The following is a 20,169-nucleotide window of genomic DNA, read 5'->3' as shown; positions in this document are numbered from 1 at the left end:
AAGCATCAAATTTAATACGATATTCGAAATATGATCAAAAGATCTGTAGACAGGCCATGAAAAAGTAAATGATTCTTTTAATTTAATCCCTCTAGGGGGCCGGGCTATTCCTCACTTAATTGGTAAATAAATTAAGGTTGCTTTAAAAAGCACCCGTAGGATGATGCTTTTAGTCAATCAGAAGGAACTTTACAACTTTGGGTACACTAATTTTTGTTTTATTATATTTAATTAATAAATAAAAAAAAACCGAAATAATCCTTTGTTTGTATATGCTTAATAATCATCTCGAGCGTAATTTTTTAGGACAAAAGCCAGAAATTTATTTTCTCTTCGGGCCTTAAATTAATTCCCCCCCAAAAAAGTCAATCCCGAAAATTTGGTTTTTTCTTGGCTTTTCCCCAAATCTCGCAACGTTCCAGTGTCTCTGGCTTCACACCACCTTTTTCCGAATTCGCTTGCTTTTCCCCCATCGAAATCTTTGCAGAACGAGAGAGGGACGCGCTTCGTTCCGGGTTGGGTGCTGACCATGCCGAGATTTCACGGGCAGAGCAACCACGCGCCTGTGGACATCGTGAACCAGCTTCAGAAGCAGTACGTCGATTACTTGAGTTCTCTTTTCCACGAGGTCAGTGTCTCCTTCCTCTGAATTTTCCCACCGCTTTTGAGATGGAATCGTGCTTATCTGCTTGTGATTCGTGATGGGTCGATGTGAATATGGTTAGTTGGCGATTTGTGATGAAAAAGTTCTCTTTTTTTGTGGGGTCTCTTTGCTGGGTACCGTTTGACTTTAGCGTCTCGAAAGATGGTTTTTTTGAAGAAAAGATGACTATTTTGGTGGTGTTTGGCGAGTTTTGGTTGATGGGTTTTCGTTTTTTCTGGCGGATTTATTAGGGAGTTTTGGACGACCAGTTCACGCAGCTGCAGAAGCTGCAGGATGAGAGCAACCCAGATTTCACTGTTGAAGTGGCGACTCTCTTCTTCGTGGATTCGGACAAACTAATAAACAATATGGCCGCGGCTCTGTGAGTAGATCAGTTCGCTCATCGTATAATGTTCGCAATTTTCGAATTCGAATGTGAGCAAAGAAAGGTGTGAATTTTGTTTTAATTGGATTTTTGTCGATCTCTTGGGCAGAGAAAGATCACCTGTTGATTTTAAACAAGTAGATGCTGATGTTCACCAGCTTAAGGGCAGTAGTTCCAGGTATATCCTTTTTCAATTACCTTTCATCTTTCTTGTCCGCACTAGTTGGGTGCTTTCTGTGAACTTTGGATTTTTGTGTGTTTTGACAAGAACGTACGAATTGTTTAGGAATATACTGTTTAGTCACAAATTCGAGGAATGCACTACATTGTCGGGGTTTTCGTTTGGTGATGCCTGTACTTTCAAATTGGTCATGTCAGTCCATGTCTTTTGGTGCATTAGAGAAAATAGCCCCCCCTCCAATTTCCAGTAGGGTTTCCCATTGAGTTGGGTGAGGTGAAATCCTCTGAGGCTGCCATGTAGATGGCTCCTATGAAAATCCTATTAAATTTGGATGGGAGGATATATTCACCGATACACAAAATAAAAGGAATTTCACTATTTTAAAAGTGCAAGAGGTTACTGGGTAGAACACCAGAAGTACAGTTGTTGTCTAGACATTTTGCTTGCTAAAGAAGTCCACCCTAGTGAAAAGGAACTCTTTTTGTTTTTGATGATGTACTTCATAGCTTGTCTTATTGTCTTATCCTCAATAAGCAAAGTAAGTATTCTTTTGCAAAATTTTTACAGCATAGGTGCGATGAGGGTGAAAAATTTGTGCATTACCTTCAGAAGTTTCTGTGAGACGCAGAGTTATGAAGGGTGAGTCCTGATTCTTGTTTTAACAGAACTTGTTCATTATTTGAGGCCATTTTACAGATGAACCATTTTGAAGTGTCTATCTTAAACATGTTTAGGCTGCTTTATGCTTCACACTTGTTCCTACTTATGCATAGAAATTACTCGTAAATGTTAGCCTCTGGCAGTGGGTGAATCTGGGACAGACATTCTGGGTGGAGAGTATGTGGTATGGTTGAACATGTATAGGGGTAAATATATCCAACTGCATGTTTCCATGAATATGTGACAGAAAAATATTGCAAGGTTATATGTTCTACACATTTGACAGCATCGGTCGTCCTGTCCAAAAAATAGACTAATTTAGAATTTGACTTTTCACATTATTTTATTATACTATAAACAATTGCATCTTATCAGGACGAAAGATAGGACTGCAGTTAGCATGTATAACAACTTTCTGTTTAGTGTTTCTATAAGAAGCAATTCCTTTGGAACCAATTATATGAAGTGTTTATACATGCCTCTTAATAAACTTAAGGCCTTTTAGTGGCCTACCCAAGGAGAAACTTTCAGGCAGCACACAACGTCCCCAGTCGCCCAAATTAACAGCCTCACGCTAAGTTTTATGGATAATACTTGGCACATTAAAATTGGCTTGGATGACGGGGACATCATGCTTGAGGTGCACCTAAGTATTTCTCATGAGGAGCATCCAATAATCTCTCAGCTTAGTTTAATAATTGAACCATTTCTCAAAACAGATTAGTTTGGCTTTTGAGTTCTACCAAAGGAGCACTGCTGTAGATGATAGGGTGATGTGAAATTGAGTTTCCAGTTCTACCAAACTGAGAGTATTATGTGAGTTTTTTATTCAATGCATGATGTTAAGTCTTGTGCTGATCCTTCTAGACTATCACTCCTACTCTCATACTTGGATATTCTTTCTATACATATCGGAAAATATGAGTTCAAATGCCATTTTCGTTTACCTGTAGGGCCTTAAGGAATTATCAACTTTTGAAGATTCTCTTTTCTTGCAGTTTTTGTGGGGATGTAAAATAAAGACATTTTGTATTGAATAAGTTAAATTCAAATAGGACACAGTTTCTGTAGTGCACATACTCTCTATCTCCTTAGCTAAGAGTCAGTATCTGCATGCCATTGTAAATGTAGACATGCTATCATTGATGAAGTAACTTACCTATCTATCCTGATGTGGCATTTCACTTTAAGTGGTCATATCTAGTCAGGAGTTAGAAGTATTGTCTCACCAAATCGTCATTTAGAGTAGCATTGTACATCTGCATCTTCATTTCCACACGTAAGATATTCATGTCAGTGGGGACCTTTCTGTGATTGCGTAGAATTGCTGGTGTACCTGTGAGTATCATCTATTCGAAAGCGATCAAAATCACAAGGCAAATGCCTTAGCTTTGTGCCTTTTCCTATGATTTTCGCAGTTATAGTGCTTGTCTGGCAATGTAGAAACTTCAGCTTTGCTTGTTCTCTTTTTCTTTTTAAATTAACTTGTTTCCTTTTTGTTTGCTCAATTTGCCACTGTGGAAGTTGCTTTTTGCATTTGACCCAAAAAAAAAAAAAGTTGCTATTTGCTCCTTCTGCGGAAAGCTAATTTATACAGAATCAGTATGCCTTACCAGTCATTACAGAAATCCAGGTTTTCATTCCTAAATGTTTATACCATCACATAATAACTAGGTAACCAAATCCAGGAACATCTATAGGGGCAATGATAGTAAGAGTTGGTGTTCATGTGGAATAATATAAGATACATTTTCCCTCTCTTCTCTCTCTCAGCAAGTGTTGCCGTGCCTCTTCATGTTGTCTGAAATGACATTGTAGCCATTCTTGGTGGAGATAACTCAACAATCCAAACTATATTGTGACATTTTGTTGGCAAAAAGGACTGTAGGAATGCAAATCAGCCACCACCGACTTCTATCTGTGTCATTACGAGTGTGACATGCTGTTAGATTTCTGTTTAACATTATTCTTTTGGCAGGTGCTTGATATGTCTTCAGCAGGTGAAAAATGAATGTGCTGTGTTGAAGGACAAGCTTCAAAATCTATTCAGGGTATGTGTTGAAACCTCCTTTAAAGGAATGTGACTGTTCATGAATGTTCTGGCCTAAATGTTACTGTGCAATCCGAACTCCATGTAATCTTTATTCATGCCCTGGTCAGAATCCTTGTCTATCCTGACCCTGCCTTGAAGAGAGGTTAAAAGATTGCTCTTTTGCTGTTTTATTGCGTTTGAAGTGAAATTCAGAAGTATTTAGCAGCTACCTCGACATTTTTAGTCTAATATTATATTTTAGCCTCCTATTAATTTTTTTTTTTAATTCCTTAACACCTTTTCTTTGATTCTCCATTTTCTCACTGCAGATGGAGCAGCAGATTGTGGGAGCTGGTGGTTCGGTTCCTCTGATGGATTGACCTATTGCCGGGTTCTTTCTTGAAGGAAAAAAAGAGAAAGGGGGAGAGAGAAGGGGGGGAGGGAATGGAGATTGGAGAGTACAATTGAGGCTGATGATGGGTAGTTCTCTTTGTAGTTCATATGTGGGCTCATTTCATGGTATGAACCATTTCTTTGGGTGTGCTTATTGATGTTGCTGGAGGCATAGGTGTTGCAGATATTGCTAATAAGTATCTATAACATTTCTGCTGGTGTCATGTTGTTTCTATGTCGCTTCTTACATCTTCTCTTTGGTGTGAAACGTGCACAGTATTCTTGTGCACAACCAATTATCTCCTGATTGTTACTGCACATCCTAGTGCACATTTTGCCATATATATATGACGGACAGTTACTGATTGTTACTGGACATATGAAGTTCTTTCATGTTCAACCTCTTATTGAGCTAAAGTTTTCTGATTTGCTTATGTCGCATTGATAAGCTTCTAAGCACACATTTGATGATCTGAAGCAAATGACATGCGCTCTGTGTCATGCATACAAGTCTGTGACAGTTGCTTCCCCGGGTACCTTTGGCTCCGTGAGCTGATTCAGAAGTCATTACCTTGGGTGGGTTTGTTGCATGTCGTCATCTAGTAATGCTGAACCCCTTATTTATTTCGATCGAATCTTGTGGTCCAAGAAACGATCAGACCAAGAGAATGAATGTGCTTGTTCAGTCTTTTAACGTATAAAGAATGACCAGTATCTCTTTTTTGAGTCTCCTTTAAGCAGCTTTTTCCATGCATGGCTTGGGTCTGAGAGAGAAGTCGTAGCCTCGAATTCCCTCGTCCAAAGCTTTGCACTTTTTCTTCTCTTCTTTTCATATGTCTAACCACAATCGGTGAAAAAGGCGAACCCGTGTAGACTTTTACTTTTTTTCTTTTCTTTTTTGCTATCGTAGATTCGTAGCCACTGCCTTTTGACTTATTTTATTAAAAAAATTGAATTTCCTGAATTATTTGCAAGAGTTGAATGTAGGGTATGTTGATGCACATATAATTTCGTTCATAAGTTTTGGAAATTATAACAATATTCTAAATTTTGACAGGATAAGAATAAAAAAAAAAAAAAATAAAAATTATTTTGGCTTATTTTTAAGTGTAACAAATTGAGACAATTACATGTAAATATTTCAACTGCTTGACATTTCCTGAATTAAAGACGGTCTTAAAAAATTGGACAATTTGCATTATGTAGAAGAAGACAATCAAGAGTATAGCAGCAGTCAATTAGTTAAGCTCTAATCTGTTGATTTGTCATCGGTTGCCAAAATTCCTTGTCTGATGTTTAACTCGAAAGAATGAATATAAAGCCAAAAAGAAAATCCTTGAATATGGTTGTTTAAAGAACAACTTTTTGCAGTAATATCAAGAAGATTAATTCAAACTTAAAAGTGAAAGAAACATAAAAAAAAATTTGCAAAAAAAAAATAAAATAAAATAAAATAATAATAATAATAATAATAATAATAATAATAATAATAATAATAATAATAATAATAATAATAATAATAAATCTCGTATATAAATAAATTAGCCACAACTTCAATCATAACTAATTTGATTATTTATACAAATTCACTTAAGATTGTGTATCATAGTTGAATAACTCATAAAAATATGAAAAAAAAAATGGATTTTTGTCAAAATGAAATATGGGGGGTAAAAATAAATTTTATGTCGTGAGATTTCAATGTGTTTTGAAAATCAAACTAGATCGACCTCCATTGAAGATTTGTGGAATCACCGTTAATTACTCTAAAAGCCTAAAGCCATCGATAAATGTATGATTTAATAATTAATTTTTGCAAAACTGTTGCATGGGGAAATTGTTCCAAATAGTCCTTAAATTGTGTAGCGTTAACTCGATCTTTAGTATACATTGAATAACGTATACGACTGGTTTACTTCATGAATCGGTTTGTGGTATGACCGCATTAATTTCTTTCTGAACATTGTCAAAGCTTTCACTTGACACGGGCACGTGTTCACATCCGTTTTCGATGGATGCAAGTATGATCACACGGCACGGTTCGCTGACCGGACCGGGTTCTCTCCTTCCGGCCACCACAAACGGAGGATCCAAGTACCTACCTCTCGAGCCTCGTAGGCGAAATAGAATTCCGACAGATGTTATTCGTTTTGACGGCATTGATCCTCGGAGTTGCAACTATAACACATCGATTTTTTTTAGTTTGTAGTGCAGCGTACACTTGAACATGAAAATGCTTCCTCTCTGAGCCAAAGCTCAAGCACAAGTGAATATCGGATGCTATAAGATTTTGTGGATCACCGTTAGTCAAAAGTACAAAAAGTTTATGCTATTAGATGATAGTGCGATATGATAATTAGATGTTTTATTACTCATTTTCACGCTTAATTTGATTTTTTTTTAATAAGGGAAGCAATGAGGAGTTTGGAAAAATCTGAACTCACGACCCATGTTTTAATGATCATGTATCAAAAGAGATAGAAGAATAGAGGAACTCTCAATGGTTAATGTGACGACTAAGAGAATAATCCCTTGGAAGCTCACATTTTTAGAGATGAATCCCCAATTCATCTTGTTACCTTTGGGGAGGACTCATTATCCTTCGATAGAGAGCAATACAAGGGGTTAACAGTCATTAATTTGGAAATTACAGCTATGGCATAATCTAGCCAGATCTCATGCTATATTGAGATTAGGTAGTGCATGAGAATGTTTCTGTTTCTCATGGTTTCTGTTCTTTTGTTCCCCAGAACAAAAAAAGAATAGAAACCCGTTTGGTAACGCCAAATTGTTTTTCCAATCTTGAGAATAAAAGTTAACCCGGAATAGATTTGAAGCAGAAACGAGAAGCAAAAAAAAGTTGCTTCTTGTTCCCAAGAACAATTTTTAGAAATAAGCTAATTTTCTTTTTTATTTTTCTTTTATTTCTTTTTCTTGCCGTGGCCACCGCCAACCGCCCGGAGCCACCGCCCACCGCCGCCACCGCCGGCCACCGCCGCCGCCACCACTCGCCACCACTCGGCCCGCCATCGTCACCGCCGCGCCAGTTGTTGGTTGCCGGTTGCCGCCGCACCTCTGGGATGGTCGCCCGTCACCGGCTAGCCGCCGCCACCACTCGCCACCTCCGCCGCATGACCGCCACGTGTTGATCGTCACTATCGGCCGCCGCCGCAAGCCCATCGACCACGCGAATGCCGACCGCCGTTGTTGCGTTACCAAACGCATTTTATTCTTTTTTTCTACTCCAAGAGTAAAACTTTGTGTAGTTACCAAACGGGTTCTTTTACTCGAAAATTGTTCCATGAAACAAAATCGAAAAGAACTATTTTTGAAAAAAAAAAAAAAAACTCTTCCCTAGAACGAAGCATTGTCATGCGCAGCATGATCTTGTTATCAATAGGGAAAATGCACTATCCTTTAATAGAGAGCAATGCAATAGGGTACAATCATTTAACTATCCTTATTGCACAACCTCAATAACATCCTTATCATTCCGATAAATGCGTCATTTCGTGTAAACTTGGATCGCATCCACCATTAGATCATATGAATCTCAAGTAACTCTCGAATCCGATGGTGCAAGTGAGATCCTTGCCTCATGATGCACGAAGCCTTTGGTGAGAAAGCATTACATGGTCGCTTCCTTCGTATAAAAGCTCGCACTCACTATCCCTTCGTCAACCTCTTTGCCAACTTCACGGAAGAGTTTTTCCTCTCCCGTCACATGGCGAACCCGCCGACCACACTCTCGTCCTCCCTCATCTTCCTCGTCCTCCTCGCACATGCCGCTCTCCTCGCCGCCGCCCTGCTGCACCCCGCCGACTTCCTCTCCCTCCAAGCCATCAGCAAGTCCCTCCGCGACACCCCCGGCTCCAGCTTCCTTGCCTCCTGGGACTTCACCTCCGACCCCTGCGGCTTCCCTGGCGTCTCCTGCGACTCCTCCTCCCCATACCGCCGCGTCCACGTCCTCTCCCTCGGCGACCCCCGAGCCTCTGCCCCCGGCCTCACCGGCCGCCTCGACCCGGCCATCGGCAACCTCTCCTCTCTCACTGATCTCGCCATCCTCCCGGGCCGCGTGTTCGGACGGATCCCTCAATCCCTCTCCCAGCTCAAGAACCTCCGCTTTCTCGCTGCTGCCCGAAACTTCCTCTCCGGTGGGATCCCCGCTGAGCTCGGGCTGCTCCGGAAACTTCAGACCCTCGACCTGAGCTACAACCGGCTCACCGGCCCGCTACCGAGGGCGGTCGGGTCGTTGCCGTTGCTCTCCAACCTCGTCCTCTGCCACAACCAGCTCTCCGGCCCGGTCCCTCCTTTCCTGTCCCAGACCTTGACCCGGATCGACCTGAAGCACAACGAGCTTTCCGGTCCGATACCGCCGGCCTACCTCCCTCCTTCCCTGCAGTACCTCTGGCTCTCCTCGAACCGGCTCAGTGGCCCCGTGGACCGCCTCCTCAGCCGGCTCACCAACCTCAGCCAACTGGACCTCAGCATGAACCAGTTCACCGGCCCAATCCCCGGACAGGTCTTCAACTACCCCATCACAACCCTGCATCTTCAGAGGAACGCGTTCTCCGGGCCAGTTCGACCAGCCGCGCCGGTCGCCATCACGACCGTGGACCTGAGCTACAACCGGCTATCGGGGGAGATGTCGCCGGAGCTCTCGACCGTGGAGAGCCTCTACCTTAACAACAACCGGTTCACAGGTCAGGTGCCGAGGAGCTTCGTGGACCAGTTGCTCGACTCGAGCATACGGGTCTTGTATCTGCAACACAATTTCCTGACGGGGATCGAGATCGATGGGACGGAGAAGATTCCGGTGAGGAGCTCGCTGTGTCTGCAGTATAACTGTATGGTCCCTCCCGCCCAGAGTCACTGCCCGTTGAGGGCCGGGAGATGGAAGAGCCGGCCGGCCGGGCAATGCCGCGCCCACGGAGGAGGGGCAAAAATGTACAAAGGGAAGAAAAAGGTGACAGAAATTAATTACAAGAATAAACCAAATAATAACCAAAATCATTTAAAGGTCAGTTTTCCTAGAGGGTTTGGGATTTATTAGTTGATCCATTTTAATTAAATATGCAATATCGATGTCCATTTAATTATTAATCTTTTGTGACGTTCAGAAGCTTGTATGTGCACCACGAATTTGGAGCAAGACGAATAAGGAGTACACGAATTTATTGAATCTGAGGAGTTCCAACCCTGCAATTTCACCACGATAGTCGCTTGAAACATGTATTCGACTTCGATCCATATTTTCCACTGTGAAATTCGAGCAAACGATACTTTCGTCGTATATCATTGTGTCTGAAATGCAAATCAAGTCGAGGACTGGCTGCCAAAACCCAAAAATGAAATTTCCTTCTTTTAAATTGGTTTCCCACTCTGTCAATCCCTTTGGTCTCTTTTATGTTACAATGTTTCTATGGTATATGCACAATCTTAAGAATGGTATTTACTGCCAAAAGAACAAAAGGTCTGATCCTTTTCTTTCCCTATGCCCTGTATACTTAGAAAACTGCCAAAGAAACCCAAATTCGTACTAAACCCAAATTCCACTGTGAAATACGATGTCATCCTTAAAACTTTGACACCCATTGTTGAATTCGCCAAAAAGGATCGAGAGAATTCTAAGACACCATTCATTTTGTGGAAAATAACTTCCTGAAAAAAGTTTTTCAGATTTTTCAGGTTTCATAGAAAATGAACTAGTGAAGTAAAACTTTCAAAGAAACATGTCTCATATAACCTAAAACTTGCGGTAGTATCGTACGATGTCATCCTTAAAACATAGACACCCATTCTTGAATCCTTGCAAGATTTATTACACACGAAGCCTACGAATTTGCCAAAAAGGATAGAGAAAATTCTAAGACTCCGTTTATTTTGTAGAAAATAACTTCCGGAAAACTTTTTTCGGATTTTCCAGCGTTCATTTAATAGATAATGAACTTGTGAGGTGAAATATTTTCTACCAACAAAAAAAGTCATATAAAATAGAGAAAAATGTTTTCCACTTTGAAGATCACTCACTTTCTCTTATCTCAAAACCATGTTAAATTTTCCATCTTTCTTTTTTTCCCTTTTTTTCTTTTTCTTAAAAAAATCAAATTCTTAATTATTTTTTATTTTTCTTTCTTTCTTTCTTTTTCTTTCTTTCTTTTTCTTTTTCTTTCTTTCTTTCTTTCTTTCTTTTTACCTCTATCCGGGCTGGTCGCTAGCCACGATGATGGCCAACAACCGGCCATAGGCAAGCCACAACCTCGAGACTAGCCAACCTCTAGTGATCTCGTTGCTTACCAAATTGACAAGCTCAAAGCTTGCTCGATCGATGGCGAGCTAAAAGAGCTACGAGCTCTAGCTCGTCGAAATTTGGCAAGCCTTGAGCTCATCGACATCGGGGAGCTTGAGCTTGCCTTCAGCCAATCGTTGGCCAAAGAAGAAAAGATAAAAAGAAAGAAAGGAAAAATAAAAATAATTAAATCAATTTTTAAAATATAAAAATAAAAATAAAAATCAATTTTTAAAAAATAAAATAATAATGAAATTATTGAAAAAGAGTGCATGAAGGAAAAGATAGCAAAGGGCTTGCGGAGGGCTTGTCAACCAGCTCTAGGGGAGGGCTTTTTTTCCTACGAGATTCCGCTACCCAATTAGCTACAATATTAGAGGGCCTATTAAAATGGACAATCTTTAAATTAGAGAAAAGAAGCAGTCGCCCATGGGCCTCGCTGATAAGTGCACGGTCTTGCCAGAGCGAGTGAGATGTAGACTTCAAGCTGTTCACTAAGTTGAGGCAGTTTGACTCCAAAGTAAATCGTTGTATGGCATAAGAGAGGGAAACTTCAAAGTCTCCACCAAGGTGGCATTGCACGCACCGGGGTACAAGGTTAGCCTGCGGTTGCAAGCAGTGCCATTAGGCGTGCTAACCTTGAAGTGGGTATTTCACCCACTCTCACTCACCCCAAGAGTGGGTGGCTATTATACTAGCCTATCCGATGATAGCCGGGACATGCACGCACATTCTGACATGAAATCTACATTCCCCACTGTAGAGTCTACATTTTCCATCATGAGACCTCCAAATTCATTATCTATCTTTGTTTTCTCAACAAAGAGAGAATATGGAGGATAACATGGAATCTCCCACCTCAGGGCGGATCTCCTACATGTTTCCTCTTTGAGTATTTTAAGGATCTGCTAAAGTCCAAGGGCCTATTAAAATGGGCAATTTTTAAATTAGAGAAAAGAAGAAGTCACCCATGGGCCTCGCTGACAAGTGCACAGTCTTCCCAGAGTGAGTGAGATGTAGTGAGATGTAGTGAGATGTAGACTTCAAGCCATTCACTAGGTTGAAGCAGTCTGACTCCAAAGTGAATCGTTGTACCGCACGAGAGAGGGAAACTTCAAAGTCTCCACTATGGCAAGGATTTCAGCTTGCTCGGCCAAGGAGGTGAGTGCGTTTTTTGCGAAACCATCAATCAAAATCCTAGTAGAACTTCGACACACATAGGCAATTGATCCTTCATTTGAGCCAGGTAAGTGCGTTGCCTTGATGTTTATTTTGAACTCCCCTTTTTCTGGTATTTCCCATCTATTCTCCTTCTCTATTCTCACAGCAGGTGCCTTTCTGTTCAAGTTGCCCCATTAAGTGAAATTTCCGAGCATTTGTAACCCTAAATCCACCGGGGGGCTTTGGATCCGGAGGTCGCCCTTTGAAGACAAGGTTGCTTCTCGATTTCCATATATTTAAGAGCACAGTTGAGATTAATTCAAAGTCTAGTGAATTCTGTTCCTTCTGTTTTGAAATTTAGTGAAGGATTGTCCCACACCAAACTCGACCACTTGCATAGAAGGAATAGGTACTCCAGGATTTTGACGTACGCTTGGCACATTGGACACATGGGACCATATATAATCTTTCTTTTCTATAAATTTTCCTTAGTTGAGAGAGCATTTTGGCATAAACTCCATATGAAGTTTCGAAAGCAAGGACAGATATCATGTTGAGTTGGAGCATTTTTAACTTGGTAGTTTGATTTGCCTTCGAAGCTATCTTTGTGGTCGGTAAATTCATGGGCATAGTAGTTAATCTATTATCATGTCACGGCTATGTAGTGTTCTTTATATGAGCTACTAATAACTTAGGGCGCGTTTGGTAACGTTTTTGTTCAAAAATTGTTTTAGGGAACAGAAATATAAAAACTATTTATGTTCCGGGGAACAATTTTTTACCGTAAAGACACGTTTGGTAAACTTGTTCCGGAATAAAAAAATGAATAGAAACACGTTTGGTAAATTTATATTCTTTTTTGTTTCTTTTAATTTTTTTAATTTTTTTTATTTTATTTTTCCTTTTTTTCCTTTCTTTTTTCTTTTTTTCTTCTTTTGGCCGGTCGCTGGCCTCCGGCGACCGACCGATGGGGGCCAGCAGCCTCGCCCAGCCACGGCAAGGCTCGCCGGCCCCCAGCAAGGCCGAGCCTCGCCATGGTTGGGTGAGGCTCGGCCTTGCCTTGTCTCCGGCGAGCTCGAGGCTCGGCCTCGCCTAATTTGGGCGAGCTTGGCGAGGCCAAGCATCGCCGGCCCCTAGTGATGCTCTGGCGAGGTCGCCGACCCTCAACGGCGTCGCCGGCCCTCCAAAGAAAAAAGAATAAGAAAAGAGAAAAAAATGTTATTCAAAAGTGTTTTTGGAAAAAAAAAAACAACTTTTTTTTTATCATTTCCGTTCCAATTTTGTTCTAGGAACAAAAAAAACAAATTTTGAATAAAAACGCAAACAAATGCGTTTCTATTCTTTTTTTGTTTCGAAAACAAAAAAACAAATTTTTTGCTCATAAACAATAAAAAAAAACATTACCATGCAGGGCCTTACATGTTGATGTTGGTCGAATTGAGCCAGTTTGGATTGTACTTTTCCTTTGATAAATGCCACCTGCAACTCTTGCAGTCGTATATTTTGACAATTTTTTTTATCGTGAAATATTTAAAAATCTATCCTAATATATGAGTTTTAATACGTGGAGTCTACTGTAACCATTTTCAAATTTCGGAGGGAAATGTTATGGGTAAAAGTGACTAAACAACTGGACAAAAGCAGTGATTAGGCCCAAGCCCTAACAGAGAACTCTGCATTTAGACCAGCCCAGCCCATGAGCCCACCACGACAGAAACCTCGAACCTCGCGACCTCTGTCCGACGACCGCGAGTTGCTTCTTTTTGTTCATCATCTTCTTCAGTTCTTCGTCGGCATCACCATTGTCGGCCGGTGCAGAGTCAGGCGCTCCACCAACAATTGGACTCAGAGGAGTTCCATATCGACCCCACTTTTCTCCTACGGATTCTCTCGCAAAAACCCTAGTCATAAGATTTAAATGTGCTTTAAAAATCAAACAAAAACGACCATCTTTTCAAAATTGATGGGATCACTACCAATTAATGTAGAAACATAAAGCTGTCAAATAAATGTGTGTTTTAATATTCAAATTTCCTTACTTGAAACCGCTGCTACAAAAAACGTACCAAATAGTCCTTCAATTGCGAAGCATTAACTTGATCATTAGTATAAATTTAGTAACATCCAATTGGTTTGGTTCATAAGTTGGTTGTGGAATGAGATCATTAAGGTTAAGTTCAATCATCTCAACCACCGGGGTTATTGCTTAGTGGCCACCTTTCCAACTTGAAAGGGGAAGGTGGAGGGTTCAAATCCTCACTTTCTCAGGGGGGATTGGGGTAAGGACGATTTCATTTCAGGAGTGGGTTTCGACTCTCACACTTGCAAGAAGGTAGGGCAAAAGTCTAAAAGTGAGTGTTAGAGTAGGATTAGAGTAAAACCGATCAAAAGTTCAATCGTCCGAATTCCGATTAGTATTGGATAAGATGGGATTTGAAATCCTCCAAATATCTTCTGAATAGTAAAAAAATTCCATCATAAGTTTGGTATAATTTAGGATATGATTGAAAATCTTAGAAAATGCTGTAAACAACATTTATGAAATTTAGAAAGCCTTTCATTTTTCCACCACAACCATTTCAGCAAACGCTGTAAGAAAACCGTTTCCTCCATTGATGAGGATGGACAAATCAAGCAAATTGGAGTTGACCCAAATCGGCTGCAATTGTTTTTTTCTTCTTTTTTTTCTCGGAGTCTGAGTTGTAGCTTATTCAAAATCTGAAAAACCGATTTGAGGAGGTTCTGCATTTGCATGAGGGTGGGTGCGAAAGAGAGAGATGCTGAAGAGGATGACACACATGTACTAGAGCAAAGACCCCGCTCTTAATGGTCCCGATTGCGATCTCTTTGTTTACTACTACAAGCACTGCGGCTCTCACCTCCTCATCACTGCTTTTTTTTGCCTTTTGAGTTACGTTCATTTGAAAGATAGCTACTTGCAGAAAACACCAAATAAGATGGTCCAAAGAGTAAATAGGCCTGGAAATAAACGAGAACAGATAATTGGATGCCATGAGGCCGAAGCCGACAGGAAAAGGATGCCATGAGGCCGAAACAAGGAGAGAATTGAGGTGAAGAAGGAGAGGTTGTAAGGGACGATCTTGATGGGCTGGAGGGCGTCCTCGGAGGAGGAGTGAGTGATAGAGACCGCGCCGGTGGGGGCTTGCGCATGATGTTGATGGAGCCGTGGTTATTAAGTTATTTTCATTTTTTCTTATCCAATCCGGCTTGTCCCACCTCCATACCGGATATTTTATCCGACATTTTATCCGGATTTATCCCGTCCAAAAGACGTCACCAAATACTTGATAGGATAATCTGTTTTCATGTAATTTGTTGATGAGGCAAATGTAACACATCCATATTTTTATAATCTTAATGGTGAAAATGAGTTTTTTTCTCTAAGATCAAATCTCAAGTACAAGCAAGCATCGGATCGCGCCCGCCTTCAGATAAGATGAATGTCACGTGAGTAGTCGAGACGGTGCAGCTGAGATCTTCACCTTGTACATGTCGTGGTCTTCGGTGGAAAAGGTTAATGGCTTCCTCGATCCTCCGCCACATAAAAGCTCTCACGCTCGCTTTTCCCACGGGAAACCCCCTTCGCCAGCCTCTCTGGCCACCTTCACGGAAAAGCATTCCCCCCCACTTCTCTCTACAAATTCAACACCGCCTTTCCCTCCCATCCGTCTCGATTCACATGGCGAGCTCCACGACCACGCTCTCCTCCTCCCTCATCTTCCTCGTCCTCCTCCTCGCCCGCGCCGGATCCCCCGCCGCCGCCATGCTCGACCCCGTCGACTTCCTCTCCCTCCAGGCCATCGGCAAGTCCCTCCGCGACACCCCCGGCTCCAACTTCTTCGCCTCCTGGGACTTCACCGCCGACCCCTGCGGCTTCCCTGGCGTCCTCTGCGACTCCTCCTCCCCGAACCGCGTCGTCTCCCTCTCCCTCGGCGACCCCCGCGCCTCCGCCCCCGGCCTCACCGGCCGCCTCCACCCGGCCCTCGGCAACCTCTCATCCCTCACCGAGCTCACCCTCGTCCCCGGTCGGGTCTTCGGGCGGATCCCTCAGTCCCTCTACGGGCTCAGGAAGCTCCGCTTCCTCGGCCTGGGCAGAAACTTCCTGTCAGGCGGCATCCCCCCTGACCTCGGGCTGCTCCGGAACCTCCAGACCCTCGATCTGAGCTACAACCGGCTCACCGGCCCAGTTCCAAGGGCGGTCGGGTCATTGCCGTCGCTCTCCAACCTCGTCCTCTGCCACAACCAGCTCTCGGGCCTGGTCCCTCCGTTCCTGTCCTGGACGTTGACCCGGATCGACCTGAAGCACAACCAGCTCTCTGGTCCGATCCCGCCGACTTATCTCCCTCCTTCCCTGCAGTACCTCTCGCTCTCCTGGAACCGGCTAAGTGGCCCCGTGGACCGCCTCCTGAACCGGCTCGGCCGGCTCAACTATCTGGACCTCAGCATGAACCGGTTCACCGGCCCGATCCCCGGACGGGTCTTCAGTTACCCGATCACATCCCTACAGCTCCAGAGGAACGCGTTCTTGGGCCTTCTTCGACCGGCAGGGCGAGTTGCGATCCCGACCGTGGACCTGAGCTACAACAGGCTATCGGGGGAGATACCGCCGGAGTTCGCGACCGTCCAGAGCCTCTACCTGAACAGCAACCGGTTCACGGGCCAGGTGCCGGGGAACTTCGTGGACCGGTTGCTCGGGTCGAGCATACGGGTCTTGTATCTGCAGCACAACTTCCTGACGGGGATCGAGATCAATCCGGCGGAGGAGATTCCGGTGACCGCCTCCCTGTGTCTGCAGTACAACTGCATGGTCCCTCCCGTACAGAGTCCCTGCCCGTTGAAGGCCGGGACGCAGAAGGCCCGGCCGACATGGCAGTGCCACGAATGGAGGAGGAGGAAGGGGTAAATATGGAAAAAGGGGAGTAAAAAAGGCGGCCGAAATTACACGAAATAAACCAAATAATAACCATAGTCATTTAAACGTCAGTTTCGTGAAGGGTTTGGGATTTATTGGTTGTTGCATTTATTAATTAAATGAATCTTATCGATGTCCATATTATTATTATTCTTTGGCGACGCTTAGAAGCTTCTAATGTACGCCATGAATTTGGAGCAAGATGACTAAGGAGCGCACGAGTACACTGAATCTGAGGAGTTCGACCAGACAATTTCACCGTGATAGTCGCTTGAAACTTGTATTTGTCTTCGATCCAATTTTTTCACAGCAAAATTCAATTGAGCGATACTATTGTCACATACCATTATACTCGAGATGTAAATCAAGTCTTGGATTGGGCTATCAGAGCCCAAATACGAAGTGCCCTTTTCATTAATTTGGATTTCCTACCTCCACCCTAAATTTTTTGGGCTCTTGTATATTTAGCTGGGTTCATGGTGTTTTCAATTAAGGGTGATCTGGAATCGATCCTCAAACTTATTGTGGTTTTTTTCGGTCTAGTTGCAAGGTCTACTCAAGAACTTGTTTTTCTTTTGTTCTTTTTTTTTTTTTTCATTTTTGCAGCAAAATAATATGAGTAACAAAGCGATTTAAAATAAAAGATAAACAAGGATAAGCAAGCAAAGACAAGTCAAGAACAAGTAAGGATTGTGAGGCTCGAACGAGCAAGGGAGAGCCACGAGCAAGGGAGAGGAGGCTGAATGGCAAGCGAGAAAGAGTCGGAAAAGTGTTCAAGTGAGGTTAGAGAAAACAGCAAAAAAAATGCCTAGAGAAAAATTAGGGTTAACTAATTCCAAATTCAATCCGTTTCTTTAGTGGTTCTTCACTCAAAATTGGGAATCGTATCAATTTTCAGCCAGTTTTGAGGTAAAATTGGCTTAGGTAGCACATGAGAACGTTTCTCTTTCTCAAGATTTCTATTCTTTTGTTCCCCAAAACAAAAAAAGAACATAAACCCGTTTGGTAACACCAAATTGTTTTTCTATTCCCGAGAATAGATTTTGAACAAAAACAAAACAAAAAAAAAGTTGCTTCTTATTCCCTGAACAATTTCTAGAAATAAACTAATTTTCTTTTTTTATTTTTCTTTTATTTCTCTCTCTTGCCGCGGTCACTTTCAACCGCCCGGAGCCACCATCCACCGTCGGCCGCCCGCCGTCGCCGCCGTTTGTCGCCGGCGTCCGGTGTCCAACGGCCGGCCGCCTGCACTGTGAGCAAAAATAAAATAAAAAATGAATAAATGCAAAAAAGAAACTATTACGTTATCAAACGCATTTCTATTTTTTTTATTCCAAGAGTAGAAATTTATGTAATTACCAAACGGGTTCTTTTACTCGAAATTGTTCCTCGGAATAGAAATAGAAAATAACTATTTTTGAAAAAAAAAAAAAAAAAAAGCTATTCACCAGCCAAAAGCGTTGTCATGCGTAGCCTTAATTGTGCAACCCTACTTTCAATGAGAATTTTTTTTTTTTTTTTTTGATACACAAGGAACCTCGTACAGCCTGTAGCCAAGTAAACCCTAGAGTGACGCTAGTGGAGGACCCACCATCCCGACGTCACACTTAAGACCTCAAGCGACCGTGAGGGGATTCGAACTCCTCCCCTTCGTGAGGGAAAGAGAGCCCAAACCATCGCGACCATCAAGACAGTGGTTACTTTCAATGAGAATTTTATTCATGACAAAAAAAAAAAGTTTGGTCCTTTGCTTTATTTATACCCTGTATATTTCGAAAAAAGCTAAAGGAACACAAATTTGTACTAAAGACACGTATGTCTTTTTTTTTTTTTTATCTTACTTTATTTATGCTCCAATACTCATTCTCAGACTTTTGTCCTGTCTCCTTACAGGACATGAGAGTCGAAACCCACTCCTGAAACTTAATCGTCCCCACCCCAATCCTTTGAGAAGGTGGGGATTCGAACCCCTCACATTTCATTTCCATGTTGGAAGGGTGGTCAATGGAGCAAACCCCAATGATTACGTATGTCTCATATAGCTTGAAACTTGCAGTAGTATTATACAATGTCATATTAAGACATATCCTTTTGACATTACCATTCGTACCCAACTAGACACCCATTCTTGAGTTTTTACAGGTTTTATTACCCATACGAACTCTAGGAATTCAGCAAAAAGGATGGAGAGAAAACAAAGAGAAAGAAAACAAGAGCCGATTCCCAAGTATGAAACTTGATTTACTCAATTGTGTTCTACGAACAAGAATTCAACTATATTTACGAGTACATAATTAGAATCCCTTTCTATATCTTCTAGGTAACAATTAGATAACTCATCTTTATGTAAACTTCGAAAAAGTCGCGATATAATGCAAATACCTTTTGAGATGAAATTACCTAATTAAATGCAACGCAGCAGCAGTGCATCAAGAAAATAACTTAATTTGCTAAATTAAAGAATTAAAATGACATGATTCTACTAATTTTATGTTTCTAGAATATTAAACCAATTAGAGAGTAAATCTTTTTTAAATTTTGATGCTATCCTAATCATCTCCGGCATCATTTTGGTTAACTTTTAGGATTAATACTTTGAAAAACTCCATACTAGTGCTCATATGACAAATTTATCCCAATTAATTTTTTGATCACCAAAAATCACAAACCGGTATATCTTTGATAAATTTACCCAAAACTAGTACAATTGTGATAAACTTACCCTTATTATACTGTCAAATTATTAATTTGAATGACACATGACAATTGATTGGTATACCGGTTTAAAATTTTACTATCCATTTGTCATGGTTATACAATTTTTATGATTTTTTGGATATTAATCCAATTTAATGGAGGGTATATTTGTCACAAATATATCAATTTGAGATTTTTTACGGTTGAACAAATTAATTTATAATCAAAAAATTAGTTTAAGATAAATTTATCACATGTATATCAATTTAGGGTTTTTCAATGTATTAATCCTACCTATTATATGTTATTAGTTACTATGATGCTATTTGCTAGTTTTTTCGATGGGTGACTGATTTATTCAAAATTGCTAATGGTAGGACTTTATGGCTAGTCAATAAAGGTTAAAGACCAATCCTAATAGCCTCGGCTCTCCAAAAACTAGGGGAAAATGACGTAAATGATCTCTAAACTTTAATTCAATGCACAATATTGTCCATAAACTTTTAATTGATTCAATATTGACCCATGAACTATTGCTAAACATTTAATGCAGCTTTTCCTTTTTCTTAAACAACAAATCAGACGTCATATGATGACTGTAGATTATTATATGCCAAATTGGATTTTTAAAGATGATGAACCAACATGTCATTCTTTTCACCTATATGCTTTAGAAAATGGAAAAAAATAGAGCGTTAATATGTCAATCACTACTCGATTACGTGGATTATGATATCTTTTATTTGAGATGAATACCTTACTTAGACAACTCATGTATAACTTCTTATTTGTTCA

At 41.3% G+C, this 20,169-nt stretch overlaps 3 protein-coding genes across 4 annotated transcripts; all 3 read left to right on the top strand.

The window, feature by feature from the left end:
• The first annotated feature begins 357 nt into the window (after positions 1-357).
• LOC104457072 (histidine-containing phosphotransfer protein 1) lies at positions 358-4,694 on the top strand. 2 transcript variants are annotated; one of them, XM_010072017.3, is made up of 6 exons: positions 358-628; positions 895-1,025; positions 1,138-1,206; positions 1,777-1,848; positions 3,848-3,920; positions 4,231-4,694. In XM_010072017.3, exons 1-6 carry the CDS (start codon positions 530-532, stop codon positions 4,279-4,281), a joined length of 495 nt encoding a protein of 164 aa, XP_010070319.2. In that variant the 5' UTR covers positions 358-529; the 3' UTR covers positions 4,282-4,694. The 2 variants fall into 2 exon arrangements, with proteins under 2 accessions (XP_010070319.2, XP_010070320.1); XM_010072018.3 differs by lacking the exon at positions 1,777-1,848.
• Positions 4,695-7,998: 3,304 nt separating this feature from the next.
• On the top strand, positions 7,999-9,365 carry LOC104416605 (probably inactive leucine-rich repeat receptor-like protein kinase At2g25790). Its single transcript, XM_010027975.3, has one exon. It carries the CDS (start codon positions 8,019-8,021, stop codon positions 9,345-9,347), a length of 1,329 nt encoding a protein of 442 aa, XP_010026277.3. The 5' UTR covers positions 7,999-8,018; the 3' UTR covers positions 9,348-9,365.
• A 5,972-nt stretch (positions 9,366-15,337) lies between these two features.
• Positions 15,338-16,908, top strand: LOC104416606 (LRR receptor-like serine/threonine-protein kinase ER2). The gene has a single exon (XM_010027976.3). The coding sequence runs from the start codon at positions 15,445-15,447 to the stop codon at positions 16,666-16,668; it is 1,224 nt and encodes a 407-aa protein (XP_010026278.2). The 5' UTR covers positions 15,338-15,444; the 3' UTR covers positions 16,669-16,908.
• Positions 16,909-20,169: the final 3,261 nt, after the last annotated feature.

Source organism: Eucalyptus grandis, chromosome 8, assembly GCF_016545825.1.
Source record: "Eucalyptus grandis isolate ANBG69807.140 chromosome 8, ASM1654582v1, whole genome shotgun sequence".
Lineage (NCBI taxonomy): Eukaryota > Viridiplantae > Streptophyta > Magnoliopsida > Myrtales > Myrtaceae > Eucalyptus > Eucalyptus grandis.
This window is presented reverse-complemented; position numbering and strand designations above follow the sequence as displayed.

Bases quoted from the DNA above. Each gene is read 5' to 3' on its own strand.
- LOC104457072 (XM_010072017.3), top strand. From the start codon at position 530: ATGCCGAGATTTCACGGGCAGAGCAACCACGCGCCTGTGGACATCGTG. The intron at 1,026-1,137 runs GTGAGTAGATCA...TCTCTTGGGCAG, and splicing joins AACAATATGGCCGCGGCTCT to AGAAAGATCACCTGTTGATT. The intron at 1,849-3,847 runs GTGAGTCCTGAT...TTCTTTTGGCAG, and splicing joins GAGACGCAGAGTTATGAAGG to GTGCTTGATATGTCTTCAGC.
- LOC104416605 (XM_010027975.3), top strand. From the start codon at position 8,019: ATGGCGAACCCGCCGACCACACTCTCGTCCTCCCTCATCTTCCTCGTC.
- LOC104416606 (XM_010027976.3), top strand. From the start codon at position 15,445: ATGGCGAGCTCCACGACCACGCTCTCCTCCTCCCTCATCTTCCTCGTC.